Source organism: Dreissena polymorpha, chromosome 2, assembly GCF_020536995.1.
Source record: "Dreissena polymorpha isolate Duluth1 chromosome 2, UMN_Dpol_1.0, whole genome shotgun sequence".
Taxonomy (NCBI): Eukaryota; Metazoa; Mollusca; class Bivalvia; order Myida; family Dreissenidae; genus Dreissena; species Dreissena polymorpha.
In genome coordinates, this window is record NC_068356.1 from 115086382 (window position 1) to 115110435 (window position 24054).

At 35.6% G+C, this 24054-nt stretch overlaps 2 protein-coding genes across 10 annotated transcripts in view; both read right to left on the minus strand.

The window, feature by feature from the left end:
- LOC127868593 (SEC14-like protein 5) overlaps window positions 1-324 on the minus strand; it is a 38291-nt gene extending 37967 nt beyond the window's left edge. For 2 of the 3 annotated variants that reach the window (XM_052410463.1, XM_052410462.1), the window contains exon 1: window positions 6-324. In XM_052410463.1, the coding sequence (XP_052266423.1) occupies window positions 6-68 (63 nt within the window). In that variant the 5' untranslated portion in view covers window positions 69-324. The remainder of the gene's footprint in view (window positions 1-5) is intronic. The other variant, XM_052410464.1, reaches the window with a different exon arrangement.
- A 631-nt stretch (window positions 325-955) lies between these two features.
- LOC127868595 (folliculin-like) lies at window positions 956-23998 on the minus strand. Of its 7 annotated transcripts, none has more exons than XM_052410466.1 (10): window positions 23878-23975; window positions 23392-23546; window positions 19983-20228; window positions 19553-19690; window positions 18821-19295; window positions 18334-18500; window positions 12704-12817; window positions 11496-11733; window positions 7018-7126; window positions 956-4903 (listed from the first exon to the last, which is right to left on the minus strand). In XM_052410466.1, exons 3-10 carry the CDS (start codon window positions 20214-20216, stop codon window positions 4714-4716), a joined length of 1665 nt encoding a protein of 554 aa, XP_052266426.1. In that variant the 5' UTR covers window positions 20217-20228; window positions 23392-23546; window positions 23878-23975; the 3' UTR covers window positions 956-4713. The 7 variants fall into 7 exon arrangements, 6 of the variants coding, with proteins under 6 accessions (XP_052266426.1, XP_052266427.1, XP_052266428.1 ...); XM_052410467.1 differs by lacking the exon at window positions 23392-23546 and adding an exon at window positions 21811-21909 and having other exon boundaries at window positions 23878-23956; XM_052410468.1 differs by lacking the exon at window positions 23392-23546 and having other exon boundaries at window positions 23919-23998.
- Window positions 23999-24054: the final 56 nt, after the last annotated feature.

Consider the following 24054-nt stretch of genomic DNA (forward strand, 5'->3'; position numbering starts at 1 on the left):
CTTACCGCCATAACAATTTCGAATGGGTACTTGTATATCCTAACAGGGGATTGGTATTTTTGTACCATTGTTGCTGGTTGTTTATTTAATTTTACCCGGATACAAACAATTTTATTTAAATAAAAGTACGGGTCAGCTAAACCCACGATGTTTAAACCTGTCCATTTTCTAAATAACTGTTTTAACTACAATTGTGTATTGTGTATAGAAGAAACATATTTTGTCAGTTGCGAACTGCTTAAAATATTTTTTTAATTAAAAAGATCTATGTCAATTTATTTTTGACATCAGCCATTAATCCGGTGATAACAATAACGTTTAGTTGTAATTATTGGTTTAAGCAAGGGGCTTTTGTCGACTTTGAAAACCAACAGTTGGTGGTAGTAGGTCAGGCATCGCGCTATGGTCCACTGGCATATCAGCGTGTAGGACTGTCTCAAAAGTGACATAATAATTAAAGCATGTAGAGGCTGAGTGTCTAAAGTTAATTGCAAAAGAAAAAACATTTAATTATTTAAATATTTTTCATTGAGAATTTCATCCTCTGACCAAATAGAAGCAAACCTCTGTAATTATTCAGCTGTTTATTGAGGTGATTTTACAAATAACATATACCCGGTACATTAGCTTTCTTTGTCTGCAAAAACATGCATATATTTGGGCATATGGTGGTTGGAATGTTAGTGTTAAAGTAAGCTACCACAATACAGTAATGAGTCATTTTCATTAGAAAAATATGCATCTCTAAAAACTTGGAATAAACTCATAGAACGATTTTGAAAAGGTAACCAATTCCATGCAATTGCATCATAGACCATGTTTACACACTCTTAGCTGTATGTGTGAAATTCTTTGTTCTTGTCTTTGTTCATGCAAAAACTTCATGGGATTTGTAAACTGCCATCCAATAAATGTATTTGCTAAAGCTATGGATTCACTGTAGAAATCTCTATGGTTCAATTCAAAGCAATTCCTTTTTAATGGTAAAATATAAACAGTAAAAAGTATATAATGGTTATGATTATGAAAACGCAAAGCATTTTACATGAAAAAGCAGAGACAGTGACAACGTCAACATTTGCTGTGACTAGTCAAACATATACATGTATTTTTAACCTTGCACCATAGGGTTTAAAGATACACTACTTACTCGAGTTAACCATCAGCTGAGTGAAGTGCATAAGTCGGGTGTCATGACAAAACAGAAGGTTATCTTGATATGTCATGTCAATCATTTACATAAATTGGATGTCCTTTAATGGTGCTGAAAATCATAATTGACATTCCTACTTAAGGTACCTAAACCAAGGCATGTTATTAAGGCAGAAATATAATGCACTTAATTGACATGTTTGTAAATAACTTTTGTTGGAATATAAATATATCATGCATACTAATAATCGTCTCTCCAGACTGGCTTCTTTACGGAGAAAAAACATTGTTTTTCAAAAACGCTGATAAAAATACTAAAAATGCAATTTTTTCTATCACAGCAATACAAATTCCATCAACCATCTCACTGGGTCCTGCTATCTGTTTTCTTGGCATGTATGTAGTATTTATATTACAATGCCATCTCTCTGCATTTATTCAACGATCATCAACAACTTCATGAAATCCATTTTATGTTTCTGTGTGAGTCTCCCTTGGCATCCACACTTTATTTATAGCTTGTCTTCCATGAATTTTATGCAACCTTGGCGCTTGCACTGCAATTTAATACACAACAGGGTTGTAATATGATCCACTAAGACGTACTGGGGACGTAGACAGGTCGCTGCAAAGTGTCCATGCGTCTATGAACCTGTGTTTCCACGGCAACCCTAGTATGTCTTTACTATTTCCTTTTGAAGTTAATCGTGTTTCTTTTTGGGTTTAAGTAAGAACATTACTTTGAACATGTCCAAAGAAGTCATTGTAAGGTCACCTCCTTTTGACGTTTTTGGCCTTTTGCGGCCGTCTTCATGCTTCCTCACTACCATGACAACAACCCCACTGCATCCTTGGCAATCCAACCACGTCTAGGGACGCCTAAGATAGCAGTAAGTAGGCCAGTTCTTTGTAATATGGGTAGAAACTTTTTTCACAAAAATTATAATACCTGTAAAGCATGTTTCATAAATATATGCTTATATTTCACATATACATAAATAATTTTATTTGACAGATGAGTTACATATATAGTGTATATACATATATAGTGTTCAATAAAGCATCGACTATGATAAACATCAAACTTCTTATCATGGTTTTATTTCTGGGCTTTACAATAGCAAATGGTCTAGCTATGCCTCTAGAGTTATCAACAAATAAAAATACAAGGTGCATTTGTAGCATATGTATACAAAATACCAATTGGCAAGTAACGCTCGATTGGTCATTGTCGGCTCTGGTACTACTTACATGTTCCCTGGGTACTCTTAAGTATACTTACATGTACCCCAGGTACAGTAAATATACTAAAACATACCGAGGAATTTTAATGCTTAATTGGTTGTTGTCGGCTATTTTTTTTAATTCAAATTATGTCATTTTTCTGTTAAATTACCACTTTATTATATAAATTCATACTCTAAAAGCATGTTGATGCAGTTTTTTAAAAGAGAAGTTTGTTTAAGATAAACAATATTGTTTAATGGCAATCGGTAGCGCGTTTTACAACATTGGATTTTTGGCAGGAATATTACTCGGGTACGGTCTAATATCGACCGGGTACCTTCAAGTATATGTACCCTACCCGGGGTACATTAAAGTAGTACCCAAGCTGACATTGACCAATCAAGCGCAAGTAACATATCTCAGAACCAGTTGACAAAACATGAATATTTGGCTGTCTGATGTTTTTTCGATTTTATGCAGTATCATGATCTAAATAATTGATGCTGTAGAGTATAATTTAATGCATTTTATCTTACAGTATACATTTAAATTCAAACAACTCTCTCTCCATTTAAACAAAGGGCCAAACTGCCCTAGGGCGCTCACTTGAGACTCTCAGGAACTAAACAGTTCAAAGTAATTTGTGTTGAAAAGCTATCACTTATTATAGCAAATTAAAGAAAACTCCACAACTCCGTGATGGTCATGTTTTTAATGGTCCACAACCATTTCTGAACTTGGCAGAAAGATTATTAGTACAAATATGTTCTGAGCAAGTTTTGTCATTGAGTAACAAATGTAACTTCAAGAGTTTGACTTTAGCCACATGAGGGAAACTGTCTAGCCTCCTGGCGACCATGTTTTAAAATGGACCAGAACCATTTTCAAATTCAACTAATATATTAAACAAATGCTCCAAAATGCTCATTTACAATTTTTAAACAGCAATGTGACTTCTAGAGTGATTATATGGTATAACTATGGCAATATCCGGAAACTCCCCCACACTGTTGCAGCCATGTTTTTCAACAGACCAGAACTTCTGTAAAGTCATTAAATACATCTCGACAAATACTGAAGTTGATATTGCTTTAAATGAAAAATTAACAAATGGAACTAACTCCATTTGAGTTATGAAGTCCAGAGAACCGGTAATAGCTTTTGCGCACGGCACTTCTCCTTCATAAGATTAAACTATCTAGGAAGATTTAAATGTATCCCTCTTATGGCCATAGATTTATGGTTCTAAGCTAAAACAAAGAAAGAACTATTTAAAAACCTGCAATAATTCCAGAAATATCGTTTGTTTTTCAGGTAAAGTTCTCACTGCATTTTTCCTCAGAGATCTTACAGACTAGGAAGTTCCATGTTTGTTGCTTAAACACGTCTAAAGTTTCAAAAGAAAAACACTAATTTTGTGGAAAGATAGATGGATGGAGGAAAAGACAGGAAGATTACTTTATAAGATTCCTGCAAAATAGTATTTATTGAGTATAATAAAACAATCACAATCAATTATTAAATAACACTCATATCAATAACTTTATTTTGTTTTTCAACTGAAATGGATGCCTTAACAACAAAATGTTGATGCCATTTTCTCTTACTGCCATCATGAGATTTAGTTATAGAATAATATTACCTTTAAAACATGTACATATTTACAAGATACAGAGGTTCTAGATTTAAACAAGAAACCGTCGGAGACGGGTGATGCTCCCCAAAGTTTTTTTTTGTCACAATATTGCACTATATATTCAGATAAAAAGGAAACGTATTGAGGGGCATAACTTTGGACAAAATAATACAATGGATGGCTTAGCAACTTAAAAATTTCAAAGGGCCATAACTCTCTAAATAAGTCATCTAACCAGAACCCACAAATAACATGCGCATCTCCTCAAGGTAGTTAAGCTTCCCATAAAGCTTCATTGAATTCCAGTCAGTAGTTGGGGGGACAAAAATTGCACTATATGTACAGTTAATGGACAATTTCAAAGGGCCATAACTCTGTGAAAAATCATCCGAACAGAACCGGCTGATAATATGCACATCTCCTCTTGGTAGTGAAGCTTCCCATAAAGTTATATTGAATTCCGGTCATTAATTGCTGAGAAATAGCCCGGACAAAAATTGTGCACGGACGGATGGACACACACACGCACGGACAGATGAAGCGGCGACTATATGCTCCCCCCCCAAAAATTTTGGGGGAGCATAAAAACGGCATGATCCACAAATCTTTATATTGCACCTTTTAGCATATATGCTATGAACACAACTAATACATAATTTAAGCTAGTTTCAAAACATTATTTCCATAAACCAATAGCATCAAGATACTTGAGCTTGTTTTGATGTTGTAAGAATGTGTTTTTTATATTGGTCACTAAGTCCTTTCATCCAATATGTGAGCAGAGGTCTGTCTACATCGACGGCTCCAACTATTTTCATTAGACTACGCATGTCTTCATCACTACGACCCCCTCCTGCTTTAGTAAATTTGAACAGGACCTTCACTTTGCTGAAATAAAGTGGAATAATAAACTGTCATGCATTTATCAACAAACAAGATAACATGAAAACAAAGATGTAAGTGTAAAAGAGAAGCTACAATCCATGTTATTGATGCTATTAGGTGGGCATATCTGATATTACAATGTTTGACACTCGGTAGTGAAGATATTTCTTTGCATTATTTCATACAGTCTGTCATTCATTATAACATAATAGATTTCAAAATCAGTGTTTATGCTCACAAGTTTTTTTTCCTTGCACAAAATGTTTTGATATCCTATTAAATAACCGCAAACATAAGGCATAATTCATACGGAATATTACGCTAGTCAAAATTGTTCCAAGAGTTTGTAACACTCGAGTGGCTTGTGTGATGACGTATCACACGAGAGGCGGAGCCTCGAGTGTGATGCGAAATAGCACACGCCACGAGAGTGGTATAAACTCTTGAAATAATTGACTAGCGTAATATTCCTTTTATTATATACAACAACTAACGAAAACAGTTAACAAATGTATTTTTTACTTTAGCAAAACTGACAAAACAATGACTACAACGGTACGCCATAGTTTATTTAAGACGCGTATAAATACAGTTTATGTAAATTAACGTGTAAACATTCGAATCGGGAAAACACAGGTTTCCGACACGCTTACCTTATTGCCATCGTTAATCCAATTTTTATATCAATTAAGTTGACAACTTAAATCCGATGACGATGAACGTTGAAACGATATATCTCCCATTTCTTTATCGAAACTTAGTTTAAACCACACTATTTTATTGTATTCCTATCGAAATATACATTTATGCATGATAAACACACACTCCAAAATACGTTTTTAACACATAGTTTACTGCTAAAAAAACACCACGTCCTACATGTCCTTACAGAGTTTAGATAAAACTATTGTGTTTTGTCACAGAAATGACGTCACACGATGTACTACGTAAAATATTTCGTAATATAAAATATTTCTATTTTCGGTGCGTGTAATGTGACGTCATTAAATGGGTCGAAGTAGTCCGGCTAGTATGGTAATACGGAATTGGAAACAGCGAGTAGCGTAATACGGGATTTTTTATTTCAACGATTGATACAACCTGTATTTTGTTAAAAGCATTAAACAGGTATATAATAAAAGCATTTATTATTCACAAGTCACAATATAATGATATTACATTGCACTCAAAGGAGGTGATTATGGCTTCACAACTCTTACAACCTTCAGGGCAACAGATAAAAGATCGTTCAAATGTTTTTATGATTTGTATTTGACATATTAAAACAAATTGAAAGAAAAAATCTATCGTACACAAAACATGTATGAAAAATGGAAAAAAAGAATTGCAATTGATTCTTAGTCGTATAAGTTGTACAGTTTCGGTCCGTATCACATTTGATTTGAATGAGTTTATTTTTACCATAAGTGCGGCCGTTATATTTGTAGTGAGTTTATATACACACATGTTCGGGCTGGTGTCTATAAAAAAATGTGCTTCCGTCTAGTTGAAAAAATGCTGGAAAATGTCAGATGCCAAACGCAGCCTGTCATTGATGGAAATGTTTTCTTAGAGAGAAATGCCCATTACATGCAACATCTGTATTAAAGGTATGTTAAAAAGATATTGCCTAGGACTGGATCATGCAATAACCTATAGTACACAATAGTCAAGCACAATAATAGTACGGAACACAAGGATGCAGATGAGAAAATATCTCAGTTTTTATTAAATTGTCAAAAACTAACTAGCAAATATTTTTGAGGGAAAAAAACTAATTGTTACAAAAGCTTGCAGTGAAAACTAATTGACATGAAATCTTATCTGTTGCCCTGAATGTTAATTCATTATTGGAGCTGTTCTCTGTCAAAAGGAGGTTAAATGTGTGTAAATTGTTGTCCTATAATAGCCTGTGTAGTCTGCGCAGGCTAATCAGGTATGACACTGTCTGCCTAAACTGGATTTTTGCTTAAAAGAGGCTTCCTGAAATGAAAAATACCATAAATGCGAAGTGTTGGCTGATAAGCCTGTACTGACTTCACAGCCTCATTTGGGACGACACTTTACGTACATGCATTTAACCCCTTTTTTATCTTGTTAGGCTAGCTAGCACCTACTTCATCCATTCTTCCTTGTAGCAGACCAGTGCCTGGTCCAGCACTTCCTCACACAGATTGGTGTTTCGTATAGCAAACTCCATCTTTGTCAGCACTGTTGGAACACTATCTGAGAATCATATATACATGTAGCCACTACGGTGGCATAGAGGTGACATTCAGTCATCTTTTTTTAAATTGCACTCCTCTTTTTTCTATTTCGTGGCCACGACTTAGTAACTTGGGATCTCCAGTAAGCTATGTCGTGGCCACGAGATAGAAAAAAGTGCAAAACTAAATAAAAGAGGAGTACAATTAAAAAAAGAGCGGTGCAGTAAGCAAAGGAAGGGTGCATTAAACAAAAGAGGTGAGAATTTCACGATCTCGAGATCGCGACTTAGCTAACTCATGGCCACGAGTTAGTCAGCCAATCAAATACTATCTTGTTCCCTCAAAATAATCAGCCAATGAAAACGTCCTAAAGGCAAGGCTCTGATATAACATAACATACTACTATTAGTACTACTATAACTACTACTGCTGCTGCTGCTGCTGCTACTGCTACTACCGGTACTACTACTACTACTACTACTACTACCACTAATACTACTACTATTACTACTATCGCTACTGCTGTAACTGCTCCTCCCTCTTCTTCTCCTCCTACTATTACTACTGCTACTGCTGCTGTTGCTAGTAGAAGTAGTAGTAGTAGTAGTAGTAGTAGTAGTAGTAGTAGTAGTAGTAGTAGTAGTAGTAGTAGTAGTAGTAGTAGTAGTAGTAGTAGTAGTAGTAGTAGTAGTAGTAGTAGTAGTAGTAGTAGTGGTAGTAGTAGTAGTAGTAGTAGTAGTAGTAGTAGTCGTCATCGTAGTAGTTGTAGTCATCGTCGTCGTCCGGTTGTCAGTCGGTCGTCCATCCTCCGGTTGTGGTCCGTTGGTCGTCCATCCGGCGTCGTCCATTTGTCGGTCGTCACTGGTCCAAACATCGGTCGTCTTTTGGTCGTCCATCAGTCGTCCCTCGGTCATCGTCCATCGGTCGGTCGTCCGTTGGTCGTCCATCGTCGTCGAAGTGGTAGTTGTAGTAGTTGTAGCAGTAGTAGTAAAAGTAGTAGCAGTAGTAGTAGTAGTAGTAGTAGTAGTAGTAGTAGAAGTAGTAGTAGTAGTTGTAGTAATAGTAGTTGTTGTAGTAGTAGTAGAGTAGTAGTAGTAGTAGTAGTAGTAGTAGTAGTAGTAGTAGTAGTAGTAGTAGTAGTAGTAGTAGTAGTAGTAGTAGTAGTAGTAGAAGTAGGAGTAACAGCAGCAACAACAACAACAGCAGCAGTAGTAGTAGCAGTAATAGTAGTACAAATAGTGGTATGTTATGTTATATCAGAGCCTTGCCTGCTTTGACCAGCTATATATATGCGTACAGAATATGTACACGTTATGCAAAATTTGATTGGCTGACGAACTCGGGATCTCGAGAATGCACTCTGCCTTTATTAACTGCACCGCTCTTTTTTTAATTGTACGCCGCTTTTATTTAGTTTTGCACTCCTCTTTTTTCTATCTCGTGGCCACGACATAGCTAACATGTGGCGACGAGATAGAACAAGAGGGCCAAGATGGCCCTAGTTCGCTCACCTGAGAGGAGTCGGTTCATTCAATCTTTACCAAATGTCAAACTTGACCCAGACAAACATCCTGGTCAAGTTAAATCATTATTTCTTCTGCGAGTCATGATCAATGTACCTATGAAGTTTCATGATCCTAGGCGTAAGCATTCTTGAGTTATCATCCGGAACTTATTTTTCTAAGTTGAGTCGCCATGACCTTGACAGCCATTGTGTGAATACGATTTTTGGCACTGTGACCTTGACCTTTGACCTAGTGACCTGATAATCAATAGGGTTTATCTGCGAGTCATGATAAATATACCTATGAAGTTTCATGAACCTAGGCATAAGCGTTCTTGAGTAATCATCCAGAAACCGTTTTACTATTTTAGGTCACCATGACCTTGAACTTTGACCTAGTGACATGAAAATCAATAGGGGTCATCTGCAAGTCATGATTATTGTACCTATGAAGTTTCATGATCCTAGGCATAAGCGTTCTTGAGTTATCATCCAGAAACCATTTTACTATTTCAGGTCACCGTGACCTTGACCTTTGACCTAGTGACCTGAAAATCAATAGGGGTCATCTTCGAGTCATGATCAATGTACCTATAAAGTTTCATGATCCTAGGCATAAGCGTTATTGAGTTATCATCTGGAAACCATTTTACTATTTCGGGTCACCGTGACCTTGACTTTTGACATGGTGACATGAAAATCAATAGGGGTCATCTACGAATCATGATCAATGTACCTATGAAGTTTCATGATCCTAGGCCTTAGCGTTCTTAAGTTATCATCCGAAAACCATTTTAATATTTCTGGTCATCGTGACCTTGACCTTTGACCTAGTGACCTGAAAATCAATAGGGGTCATCTACGAGTTATGATCAAGGTACCTATGAAGTTTCATGATCCTAGGCCTAAGCGTTCTTGAGTTATCATCCAGAAACCATTTTACTATTTCAGGTTATCGTGACCTTGACCTTTGACCTAGTGACCTGAAAATCAATAGGGGTCATCTGCGAGTCATGATCAATATATCTATGAAGTTTCATGATCCTAGGCATAAGCGTTCTTGAGTTATTATCTGGAAACCATTTTACTGCTTTGGGTCACCGTGACCTTGACCTTTGACTTAGTGACCTGAAAATCAATAGGGGTCATCTGCGAGTCATGATCAATGTATCTATGAAGTTTCATGATCCTAGGCATAAGCGTTCTTGAGTTATCATCCGGAAACCTTTTTTACTATTTCGGGTCACCGTGACCTTGACCTTTGACCTCTCGTATCAAGGAAACAAATGTTCTGAGCAAATTTCAAGAAAATTGAGCCAAAAAAGTGACTTCTACTGTGTTCACATGTTTTCACTATATACATATAGAGAAAAATGCCCCACTCACTGGCAGCCATGTTTTCACCGATCCCGACCATTTTCAAACTCGTCCGAGATATCAATATGACCAATGTTTTGACCAACTTTCATGATGATTGGGCAAAATTGTGACTTCTAGAGTGTTTACAAGGTTTCTGTATAGGCAAATAGGGAAAACTGCCACTAAATACATATAGAGAAAAATGCCCCGCCCACTGGCGGCCATGTTTTTTCACCGATCCCGACCATTTTCAAACTCGTCCGAGATATTGATAAAACCAATGTTTTGACCAACTTCATGATGATTGGGCAAAAATTGTGACTTCTAGAGTGTTTACAAGGTTTCTCTATAGCCAAATAGGGAAAACTGCCACTATATACATATAGAGAAAAATGCCCCGCCTTCTGGCGGCCATGTTTTTTCACCGATCTCAACCATTTTCAAACTCGTCCGAGATATCAATAAAACCAATGTTTTGACCAACTTTCAATGATGATTGGGCAAAATTTGTGACTTCTAGAGTGTTTACCAGGTTTCTCTTTAGCCAAATAAGGAAAACTGCCCCGCCCACTGGCGGCCTTGTTTTTCAACTGATCGGAACCACTTTTGAACTCCACCAAGATATCATTAAGACAAACATTTTGACAAAGTTACATGAAGATTGGGCATGAAATGTGACTTCTACAGTGTTTACAAGGTTATTCTTTTTTTTGACCTAGTGACCTAGTTTTGACCCGGCACAACCCAGTTTCGAACTCGGCCGAGATTTTATTGGGGCAAAGCATTTGACCAAGTTTCATGAAGATGGGACAAGAAATGTGGCCTCTATAGTGTTTACGAGCAGATGTTTACGGACGGACGGACAAAGACAGGTCAGAAAAGCTCACCTGAGCAATCAGGTGAGCTAAAAAGAGGAGAGCAATTTAAAAGAAGAGAAGTGAATGTCACCTCTATGCCACCGTAAGCCACTGTTAAACTTTCTCTCTTTTACCAGCACATATGATATTTTGAATGCAATTATGTATCAAAGCATATTTGATTGTTTTTGTTTTTGTCTTACAAATTGCATTAACCACAAAACGTGTGCCACATAACTAATAAAAATTTACATGCAATGTTGTTTTTTTGTGAATTGAAATATAATACAAGTCATATTATTTTAATGACATCAAATACTGCACACAAGTACCAATACACATGTGGGGATCATTATAAAGACATTTAATACTAAAAGTGTTTCTTCCCTACCAGCGTTACAACATTGAAGTTTAATGACATCTTATTTGAAAGTCAAGCTTTGAAAAATATCAATAAATAAAATATTCATATTTTTCATGTAATAAAATACAGACCAGCTTCATAATGACCTATTACAGAAGATATTATAACCAAACGTGGACCATGGTCAAAATGGATACAAAAGTGACATATTCAAATATTTCACAGTGGTTCTTAATTAAACATTTTCTCTACTTTAAAAAACAGGTTTTGAGATGATAAACTACAATATTTTGCTGCAACTTACTAGGTTGAAATGTAACGGAGCTGCTAAACTTGAAATCGTATCCAGCAAATGGGTCAGTGGAGCCATCGAAGGCAAAGTCAGGTTTCCTGTGCACATCAACCAGCAGGTACTTCTCATCCTTGTTAACATGTGGTGGAATGGAGATCCGAGGGTCAAGGCCAAGAAAGTTGCACTTGTAGGATTCCACATAGACATCACTGTATGCAACAGCTTTGAAACAGCCCCGAGGCAGCAGGCACTGTAACATGCAACAGAAATTTAAAGCTTGATGGTGTAAAAGCTATAGGCATGGTGACACTCCAAGGAATGTCACCTGAGAAGAACTAGTATCATAAACAAATTGAAGTGGGGATTTGACCGAAGACATACAATTTGCACCCCAGACACCTGATCTTCTTTTCCATACAAATGCAAGCTTAATAAGTGAGCTAAAATTTATTATACTTATTAACAAAACAAATCCAGATCTACAAGATGGGTCAAACTGCTCACCTCTAACACAGGCAAACACATATTGCAACAGGTTTGCAGATGTTTTTATAAGGCATGAGTTGTGTGCCACAATGGTTTTTAAATAATTGTCTAGCCAGCTAACTTTGGCATTTGACCCTTATATATCCAAACCAAGCAAAAATACACCAAAAAACTGATTGTCAATTAGGAACACAATTGATAAATGACGCAAGATGGGTCCCATTCACCAATAGCAAAAGTAAAGAGAAACATCCAGATGTAGAGAAATGATAAGTTTACACAGGCCTTTCCCCAAGATTAGTTTCAGGCAGTGGGGCATAGATCCTCTATTAGAAATGGGGTTGATTCTTTTCTTAATTTAATGTGCCATCTACTAATTTCTACATTAGTCCAGAATTATACAAACACATGCAGATACCTATTGGAAATGTAGGTACAAGGGAGTTCCTGAATTGCAGATTTAAATACAAGGGTACCCTTTTGGAATTTCATGCACAAGAGTACCCTCTGATTTGGAAATTTAGGTACAATGATGTCACTATGGTTAAAGGCCTTTGGGAAAGCCTGTTATATGACATTCATAGTTAGTAAATGCAAAACAAACACCATCCTAGTGGATGGTTCCTATATATATATTACACTAAAACAAGATATACAAAACAATTACAATTTAAATTTGCACGTTTAGAAATGTGAACCAAGCAATAATAAGGCTAACTAATTTTACTACTAACAGTAAGTGCTTCAAGAAATGTTCGCATGAGAGTTCTTCCGTCTGCTCTGATAATGATCTGGTTGCCTACGACGACGTGATGAGCCAGGACATGGAAAAGACTGGGCCCAAGTAACTGCAAATACCATATATAAAGCATATTTTAATTTTCATAATGATATTTTGATGTTAGCTTCTTTAAGGACAATTTAGATATATAAATATCAAAATTAATATAAATAAATAAAATATACATATATATAAATATATATCTTTTTATTGAAGTGTTTATGATCTTCAAAAACATATCTTTCTTTCCTATAGTTTCATCCATTCCTATTAATTCAGATATCCCTGTTGATTATCTGTATTTCGAAATTTCAATAACAAAGATGTTGATTTTTGCTGCACAAAATTTGTAAAACCATACACCCCGTACTTTTTTTTAGTAAAACATGCACATGGCACTATACCTAGATAACCAATCAGAAATGCCTGTGCTTTAAAATGTTTTAAAATCTTTTCACATAAAACAACACCAGAATGACATATGAACATGTCATGTTTGCACTATTTTTGTTCTAGAAATTGCAGAAAATTGTGTACCAGAAGCCTTTATAATGAAAGAATCACCGTTTTTTCTCACTAAAATGTAAACTAGAGCTTTGTCACAGACGTGACGAATACCCCCACATGCCGCATTGACACAGAATATTTTGCATGTTGTCTTCACAAGAAACAGCCGACGTGTTTTTTTTTATTCAATATAAAACATACAATGTAAATATGTGCATAAGCAAGAGCAAAAGTGGTATAATACAACAGTAATAATGTCAAACACATATTATACATGATATGCTAGGATATACTGTTTGTTTTTTCGCTTTGGTTGCCTGTGGTGTATGCTGTTATTTTTAAATTTAATAATCAATCATATAGATGATTTGCGGAGATTTAGGTAGAAGACAACTGGACTGGGTTATGAAAGTTTATGCGTTTCCATTTTTGTTAAAAAATATGAAGTTTATCGTTGTTGAGGGCTATTTCTTTTTCAATTTGGATTTTTAATTTTAAATAGTTTATAAAACAGTTGAAGGTAGGTATTTGTTTTTTGTATTTGAAGCTAAATATAAAATATTTCATGAATATGATAATGTGGTTCACAGTGTTATTAATTTCTGGTATTTTAAAAGTATTCACACGTAAACTGATATTTAAGAGAGACAGTTTTAATTTTAATTGTTGTTTCTCTAGAAATGTTGTTAACTGGTTCCATAGAATTTGAATATGTTTGCACTCCCAGAACAGGTGTTTCAATGTGTTCGCTGCATATATCACATAAATTTGTGTTGGATAGGTTGCACTTAAAAAGGTATTTATTTGTTGCTATGATTCTATGCACATATTTATATTGAAAATTTCTCAGTGTGCTATCTATAGTTGTTTTATATTGCATGATAAATATTTGTTTCCAATTAAATTCATGTTCTCGAAGAAGGTTTTGCCATTTATTTTGAATCTTGGAGTTTTCTGCAGGGTGTTTAATTTGTAGTTTGTAAAATATTTTGTTTGTTTTGTTTTGTTTTGCAAGTATGTTTTCCGTGAATGATGTTCGAGTACATGGTGTGTTATTTGTATTAATTGTAGATTTAATATGTATGGGTATGCTTTTAATTAATGTGTAATACATTAGGAAATTGCTTGAAGGTATTCCGTATATATAACATATGTTCTCAAAAGAATAAAAGTCTTTTATTCTGTAATCATACAATTGGTCGACATATTTAATGTTTTGTTCAAACCAATGTTTATAGAAACAAGGGCTGTTTGTAAAACATGCATGCCCCCCATATGGGCTGTCCGTTGTACTGGCATCCATTGTGTGAATACGACTTTTGTCACTGTGACCTTGACCTTTGACCTAGTAACCTGAAAATCAATAGGGGTCATCTGCAAGTCACGATCAATGTACCTATGAAGTGCCATGATCCTAGGCAAAAGCGTTCTTGAGTAATCATCCGAAAATCATTTTACTATTTCGGGTCACCGTGACCCTGACCTTTGACCTTGTGACCTCAAAATCAATAGGGGTCATCTGCGAGTCATGATCAATCTACTTATGAAGTTTCATGATCCTAGGCATATGCGTTCTTGAGTTATCATCCGAAAATCATTTTACTATTTCGGGTCACCGTGACCTTGACCTTTGACCTAGTGACCTGAAAATCAATAGGGGTCATCTGCGAGTCATGATTAATCTACCTATAAAGTTTCATGATCCTAGGCATATGCGTTCTTGAATTATCATCCGAAAATCATTTTACTATTTTGGGTCACCGTGACCTTGACCTTTGACCTAGTGACCTCAAAATCAATAGGGGTCATCTGCGAGTCATGATCAATCTACCCATGAAGTTTCATGATCCTAGGCGTATGCGTTCTTGAGTTATCATCCGAAAACCATTTTACTATTTCGGGTCACCGTGACCTTGACCTTTGACCTAGTAACCTCAAAATCAATAGGGGTCATCTGCGAGTCATGATCAATCTACCCATGAAGTTTCATGATCCTAGGCATATGCGTTCTTGAGTTATCATACGGAAACCATTTTACTATTTCGGGTCACCGTGACCTTGACCTTTGACCTAGTGAACTCAAAATCAATAGGGATCATCTGCAAGTCATGATCAATGTACCTATGAAGTTTCATGATCCTAGGCCCAAGCGTTCTTGAGTTATCGTCTGACAACCACCTGGTGGACGGACGGACCGACCGACCTACCGACCGACTGACATGAGCAAAGCAATATACCCCCTCTTCTTCGAAGGGGGGCATAAAAAGTCTTATTGTTTGAAGTTATGTCTTTATTGTTCCATAAAATAGTTTTACTGGTGATTTGGGTTTCTAGATTATGAGTAACATTAGTCCATGCCGATAAAACACTCGATAGAAATATGTTTTCGTATGCAATTTCATGCAAAACGGTATTGTTGATGTTACATTCAAAAAGTAAGGAGTCACCATATTTTTTTAGGATTTTCTGGTAGAATAATTTCCATTTACTTGTATTGGTTTTATCTAGATATCTTTTAACCCAGCTGCATTTGATTGCATTCAAGAAGTCGATGTCCGTTAATTGGATACCTCCATTTTCTACAGATTGAATTAACTGGGTTCGCTTAATTTTATCAGGTTTACTGTCCAATATGAAATTAAATATTGCTGATTGTATATCTTTAATAATATCATTTGGTGGGTTTGGGAGAACTGTTAGTGTATAAATTAATTTAGGGAGTGCAAACGTTTTCAACACCGTGTTTTTTCCGATTAGTGTAAGTTTACGATGCTGCCATGATTTTAAACAATTTTTAAATTTTTGTAATTTAGGCAATATGTTTTTTAGAACTGTTTCATTTTCATTGTTTGTAAAGGTTATTCCTAACGTTGTTGCTTCATCTGATGTCCAGTGGAATTTCATTTCTTTTTTAAGTTGAATATTACTTTGTTTAAATTTACCAACTCGTAGCACAGTGCATTTACTTGTGTTTAGTTTTAGACCTGATGCCGTTCCATAAAGGGTTAGCGATTCTATAAGGTTATTGAATGAGTCACTATTGTCATTTAAAAAATAAGTTGCATCGTCAGCAAATAGGGACTGTTTAATTTCGTCGTCAGGTTCTAGCGATATTCCTTTTATATGTTTATTTGATTGGATATAGTGTGATAGATACTCGATGCATATAATAAATAGCGAGGATGAAAGTAGGCATCCTTGTCTTACCCCTTAATTTAAAACTGTTTGAAAAAATCCATTGTTAATAATAATGCTGTTTATGTCGGTGTAAAATAGTTTTACCCATTTAATTAGACTTTTACCAAATTTCATATTTTCTAAACAAGAGAACATAAACGAATGGTCTAGTGAATCCAAAGCCTTTTCGAAGTCTGCAAAGAAAATAAGGCCTGAATTGTTTGGTTGGTTGAAATAATGTATGCATTCTTGTATCAGACGTACATTTTCACCAATGTAACGTCCTTTTATAAAGCCAGATTGAGATCTTGAAATGATTGATGGTAATATTTTTTTAATTCTGTTGGATATACTTTTTGTTGCAATTTTATAATCATTGTTCAGTAAACTAATCGGGCGCCAGTTTAATAAGGATTCTAAGTTTTTTCCAGGTTTTGGAATGAGTGATATTATACCTTGTTTTTGTAGCGTAGTTAAGTTTTCGTTGTTAAATGAATAGTTAAGTGAATTAATTAAATGTGTTTTAATATCGTTCCAGAATATTTTATAAAATTCGATTGTGATGCCATCAGATCCTGGACTTTTGTTATTTTGCATTTCTTTAAGTGCTAGTCCACATTCATATTCATTAAGTAATCCGTCACACAATAATTTTTCTTCTTGATTTAAAGCATGATGTGTATTTTTAAAAAGGGTGTTAGTTTCAATATGTTTTGTTTATAGAGGGTTTAAAAAAATAAACGTTGTTCCTCAAGTATTTGAGTTCTGTTTGTTATATCTTTGCCATTAACTACTAATTTGTGTACAGTTTTTTGTTCACTTCTACGTTTTTCGACAACATGCTCAATGTTTAAAATGCACTAAGTGACCCAATGACCTAGTTTTTCACCCATGTTCGAACTTGACCTACACATCATCTAGAAACAACTTCTGACCAAGTGTGGTGAAGATCGGATAAAAACTACTTGAATTAGAGAGCGGACATCATGCGGAATGTTAAATAACGCACTAAGTGACCCCGTGACATAGTTTTTGGCTCAGCATGGCCCATATTCAAACTTGGCGTAGAGATCATAAAACTTCTGACCAAGATTGGTAAAGATATTGGATGAAAACTATTTGAATTAGAGAGCAGACAACATCCTGAATGTTTAAAACGCACTAAATGACCCAATGACCTAGTTTTTGATTAAGCATAACCCATTTTCAAACTTGATCTAGACATCATCTAGATACAACTTCTGATCAAGTTTGGTGAAGATCGGATGAAAACTACTTGAATTAGAGAGCGGACACCATGCTCAATGTTTTAAATGCACTAAGTGACCCTGTGACCTAGTTTTTGACCTGCCATGACCCATGTTCGTACTTAGCCTAGACATCATCTAGATACAACTTCTTACCAAGTTTGGTGAAGCTCGGATGAAAACTTCTTTAATCATAGAGCGGACACCAAGCTCAATGTTTAAAATGCACTAAGTGACCCCGTGACTTACTTTTTGACCTGCCATTACCCATGTTCGAACTTGGCCTAGACATCATCTAGATACAACTTCTGACCAAGTTTGGTGAAGCTTGGATGAAATCTACTTAAATTAGAGAGCGGACACCATGCTCAATGTTTAAAACGCACTAAATGACCCCGTGACCTAGTTTTTGACCCAGCATGACCCATATTCGAACTTGACCTAGACATCATCTAGATACAACATCTGACCAAGTTTGGTGAAGCTCGGATGAAAACTACTTTAATTAGAGAGCGGACACTCAAAACAGACCGAAAGACAGACCGACAGACAGACAAGCTCACTCCTATATACCCCCCTTAACTTCGTTTGTGGGGGTATAACAAACATCTGAACATAACTTAAGTTGTAGAGAATACACATAAAAGCTCACACTAAGAATGTGCCTGATATCTTTGAATGCAGGACTCCCATCATCGACTGGTTCAGTCTGTGTGGGCTGGTTGAGAGTGGCGTACCGGACCGCGTCCACTGCCTCCTCTACTTCCTCTTCTACAGTTAACTTTTTACTGTACAGCATCACAAAGTCCTCCTCTGTCACTGTACACGGAAACAATATACTGTGAACACTAACTGGTACCAAGAACACTATTTTTACAGTATAATGAATATTGATGATACTTTACAGGATCCTTTTCAAGACTGCTCTGTCTATCAACTGATAATATCTGAATGATTACATGTAAATGCATAACAATCAAAGCTCTGCATAAGCTCATTTTTATAAGGTCTAATTAAATTAAATTATTAAAACAATACATTTTGTTAAACTTAAAAGACTTCAACAGGTAAGTATAGGAGATTATAGAAAGGATGCGTTATTATTCTATTTTATTTAGAGAATTCGATTTTAGTCTAACCTTCTTGTCTTTCCATGTCGATGATTGAGTCTTCCGTGGGCGCTCCCTCCAATAGAGCTTCTGATAACCTGTTGCCACATGCTTTCAGTATCCACACAAACGACATATGCAAGATTTTAAACACATTCTTGTCATCAGTCAACTCACTGAGCGAGCGTACCGGCTTATTTCCTCCCCTCTGCTGAATAAATGTCCTAGGATTGACACTGGCACTTGGTCGCTGAGGAAATTTCACTTGTTCCTTCTCAAATACTGCCTTAGCTTTAGATTTAAGGTGTTTCACAACTACTTCAATATTTGGCACTAGGAATGGCCAAGAGTTAAGAAGGTAAATCTTGTCCATCATGACTACAATTATGCTGTAAAGTCTTTGGAAGCCTCTGGCCTGGTTGTCCTTGATGAAGAATGTGTAGCTTATAGTATTTCCTTGCTGATCATCACCAAAAAATATTGGCCCCTCCTGATCTGGACAAACCTGTTGATGAATAGTATAACAATCTATGCACTGTTTAAGCTGGCAACTTAGGCAATAGATTGGTTTAATATATAGGACTCATAGTAATATTTTTCAAATAACAATAACATAGTTTACTAATGTTTCATATGACATTAAAAAGAAGACAACCTTTTTTCATGTACCGGTATTGATAAACTGCCTCTTGTTCTCATTTAACTTTGGTGAGTTAATTGTATTATTTGGTTCAAATATACTTCAAAATGGATTATTAATACCTCACAACTTAGACTGCGAATACATGACTGTCGGATCATTGCAAAGACATCTCTGTGTTGTGGCCGTTGGGAGCTCATGTAACTGACACCAGCATCATCATCATGGCTGACAAATCCTAAATGAACGGAAGTGCAACCCTGAAAAGACAGATTGAGTTGTAAAGGAATTGAAAAGAATGCTGTTGTTTTTAAAGTGTTATTTGCATAATATTAGTCAGCATGATGCTGAAAAAAGATACATTTGCATCAAAAAGGTCATCTTAAAAGCCTTCATCGCTTCAATTAAAATTGATAAACAAAAATAAATTACAAAAAAATTGATGATTTTTTTAACATTAACATGTTAAAAGCCTCTGTGTATGAAAATAATCCAAACATATCCATACAGAAGTCATACAGATGTTGCTATTATCAATAGATTCTTGCTTACTTCACATAAATCATTTTTGTAGCTTGGAAGAGAGTTTGCTCCGCAGGTAGGAGTTTGAGGGGTTTGTGGTTCCAATGCGGCACTTGGGGATATTACTCTGCGGTGACCACTGATGTCTGTCTCTCCTTCATTATCTCCTACTTCCTTCTCCTCAGGGTGAAATGGCTGTGTGCAGAACAACACTTTTGGCCCATGGAGCTCACAGAAATGGCACAGGGATATGATTGCATTCATCTTTTATTGACTCTAAAATTAATACCAGTACATGAAATAACTGATACACTTATTTGGCATGTTGAAATTTAAGAATATAACATATATAGAATATAACATTTTATACAACAAAGCAAAAATATATACAATGTGAAACTTCAAGCTGTATCTCCCACAAGCTTAATTACATCTTTTATTTTCTTAAGTAATCAGAAAATTTAATAAGACGTAGACGTAGTAAAACATGTATTTTTTCTAAACCTTATGCTAGAGTTTGAGGCAGTGAGCTGTATAACAAAATTTACTGTGATTGTTAATGTTTTAAAGCTTAAAGTGACCTTGATGTAAGAAGCCTTTTAAGCAAATTTTTAGCGAATCAATTTCTCTGGGCTATAGCTGTACCACGTCAAGTTAGTCCATATAAACATACTCCCAGAGCCTTTGATGATTTTTGCTATGGCGGCCCTTTATGTTATAAAGCTGAGAGTTGAATTATTGCAACTACACGTCAAGCATGCGCTCAGATGAAAATGCATCTGTCAAAACTAGTACATGTCCAGCATTCTAGAGAAATGTTAAGGCTGATAACAAAAATCAGATAATTCTTTTATTGTCTTGTATGAATTACAAAAATACATGTTTTTAAATTATTGTAGTGGTATTACACATAATGATGAATATTAAACTTCAATCCAGTATTAACATACACTATGCTACTTTTATTTTACAGTTAAAAAATGTTTTGCCCAATTTAAAACGATGACTTAAACAATTATCTGGAATAGGGATAACTTATGATTTTTTTCAGTTGAAGTTAGATTTTAAAATGCAATTATACTTGTTTTATCTCATTTTGGTTGTGTCTGTATTTATTTTCACATGTAGAAATGTTATTGAGACAAAATACTTGCAATACGTGTGTTTGCCGTCTTTACGAGAGCCGCGTTCTTAATGTAAACAAAGTTATTGAAATCAGGAGACTACAGCTCGTTGCCCTGTTCCGACGGGATTTTGACATCGACAGGCCACATTGTATCGAAGCATTCCATGATAAAGAATGTTTATGCTGGGATAGGTCGACCAATTACTTGCCTAAATTATCACAAAAGATTTACCTTAAGTTCAAAGTTTTTTTTCTCAGATTTATAAATGTTTACATCGCACTATGTTGCCCTGCTCCGGTACCTCTTTTCAGTTCCGACGGTTCACCATTATTTTTACTAACCCGTAAAAATCACTACAAGAGGTACATTAGGGGGATGTAAAACGTCTTAAAATCCTGCAGAAATTATATTTGGACAACTACTGGGAACTGGCACCATGTTTAGGTACAAAATTGAAGACAGTGTTATAAAAGGCTATCATCAATTTAAAATAAGGCCTCCAATGCATACCGAGTTAAATGTGGACTTAGAATATACAAATCTACATGATGAAAATGCAGCATTAGTGTGGATTCCACCTATTTGGGACTTTCCTCCAGAAATAAGACAGAATGTAACAGACCAAAGTCGTTTTTAAGATTGTGTGACATTGCAGGATTGCCCATAGGCCATGTGCCAAGAGGACTGGCTGGTGCATTCAGAAAGATCATAGAATTAGAGGGTAAAATCACCGCTTTAGCCACTGGAGAGCCCTGCCCTAGCTTTGCATCCTGGCCAGCCACGGAAGCAACAGGTGGGGGTGTGGTAATTCCATGTGACTACATCATAACCTGTGCAGAGAATGACTTTAATATCATCTCTGATGCCAAAGATAGTATGCCCGAGAAGGAGGCAATGAAGATTCAACAGATGTAAAAAAAATGATGCAAAACAAAAGTACATATGTACATATTATTATGTGCATTGTCTTTTAATAATAAAACATATGAACCATTACTATGATATTACATGTAGCTACATAATACAAAGTAGGCACATTTCTGATACAAGCATTTCAGCTGAAAATTTCAACACAACTATGGATACACATTAAAAATATCTTAAGCATACAAGACATAGTGTATATTGTACAATGCCACTGTAAACTATTCCAGCAAAGTTACAACAGTGCATATTTTATTTATTTGACACACACATGGCAAAAGAATTCTACTCCTTCAGAGGTAAAAGCAGCCTCATCATAGTCATGGTCTTCGAGAATACAAGAAACATGTCGCATATATCAGATTGAACCCAACCATCTGGATCCTCTAAAACTTTCTGACAAATCAAGATTCCTAGCAGCTCTTGTAATAGGAATACCTATTCCTACATCTTCAAAGGTCTCTTTCACTCTAATCAATTTACCAGGTGATTCTCTGTATCCCCTCTTATATTTCAAAGTTATTTTTGTAGCTTTTCTCTGTGCTGGGCTCAAATGTTGAGCTTGCTTCCAGGAACTGCATTTACATGGCGTCCTTCAGTCTGACCCACTATATTTGTTGCCATAGCAACCACACTTTTTGACGTAGGAACAAAATTAATTTACGTGCATAATCTCCATATTGCCATCTTTCCATGTTTCAAGTTTCATGAAAAATATTAAGATTGTTTAAAGTTATCGCAGGATCCAGAAAAGTGTGACGGACTGACAGACTGACAAACAGACTGACAGACTCACACACAGAGCGCAAACCATAAGTCCCCTCCGGTTTCACCGGTAGGGGACAAAAAGCATGGTGATATCGGATGCTAATGCCCGCTTACAGTCAATATTTATTGTTTGGGCCATAGGAGTCTATATCAACATGTATACAGCCATGTGTTGGAAATATTTCAACCATCTATTTCATATCAAAATATGGACAGACAGACAGACAGACGAACATATATGGGTTACTGAAATATAACTGGAGTCTGAGCAACTGACAATACAACAACAAAATTGTTGAAAATTGTTCAAAAACTGTTAAATTGCAGGAAATTTCCCCTGAGGAACCTCACCACTCAATTTAACGGCAAATCCATCGGAACTGGCCAAAAGTTGTCCATTTATTTTTGTTAGAATTTCATTCAGAGAACTGATATTAATTTACATTAAATTTTTAACATATGTTGTCTGTACCCGTGCAATAACTTCTGCACTATAAAAATTTCTCTGCCATGGTCAAGAAAAATTTGACATGAAACACATTATTCAAAACGCCATTTTCCCGATTTTCAACCAAGTAAAAACATGTAAACCTGCTATAAAGTATTTGAGATTTTGTTACCTAAGATAAAGAATTCATCAATCATGTACTGCTTGTTCAACAATGGCACGTGTGTGAGTAAAACAAAATCACTTTCGATTTGTGGCCGCCGCTATTTACTGGAAGTACATTCGGATTCCATCGGAACCGGTGAAAGGTCGGAACAGGGCAACGAACTGTATAATTATCACCAGAATGACTGTCGAAATTTAAAAATGAAAATGAAAGAATACAAAGCACATATTAAATTGTTTTACAAATGGATTTAACATAATTGATACTACAATTAACTTTCTTTTTAAATATTGAATGTCCCAATTCCTGTTATGACTATAGGTTATTTCCATAGACCATCAAGGCATGATGAAATGAGTCAGACAACCCATGTCATGATAGACATTACAATAAATGTGCCACTATTCTTTTATAAATAAATGTCATGTATCTGCTGACGCACATGGCGTTTAATAACCATATTAAAACGCGCTTCATACTCAATGAACATACCTTGAATTATTTATTTAACTGTAGATTTAATATTAACATACACTACACTGAAATGTCACAAAACACTCTGCTCTCCATATTGTCATGTGATGATTTGTTTACATGTCAAATATCTGTCGAGCTGTATGATTGGTCTATGTATATGGAAATAACCAATCACAACAGATCTTACATTAG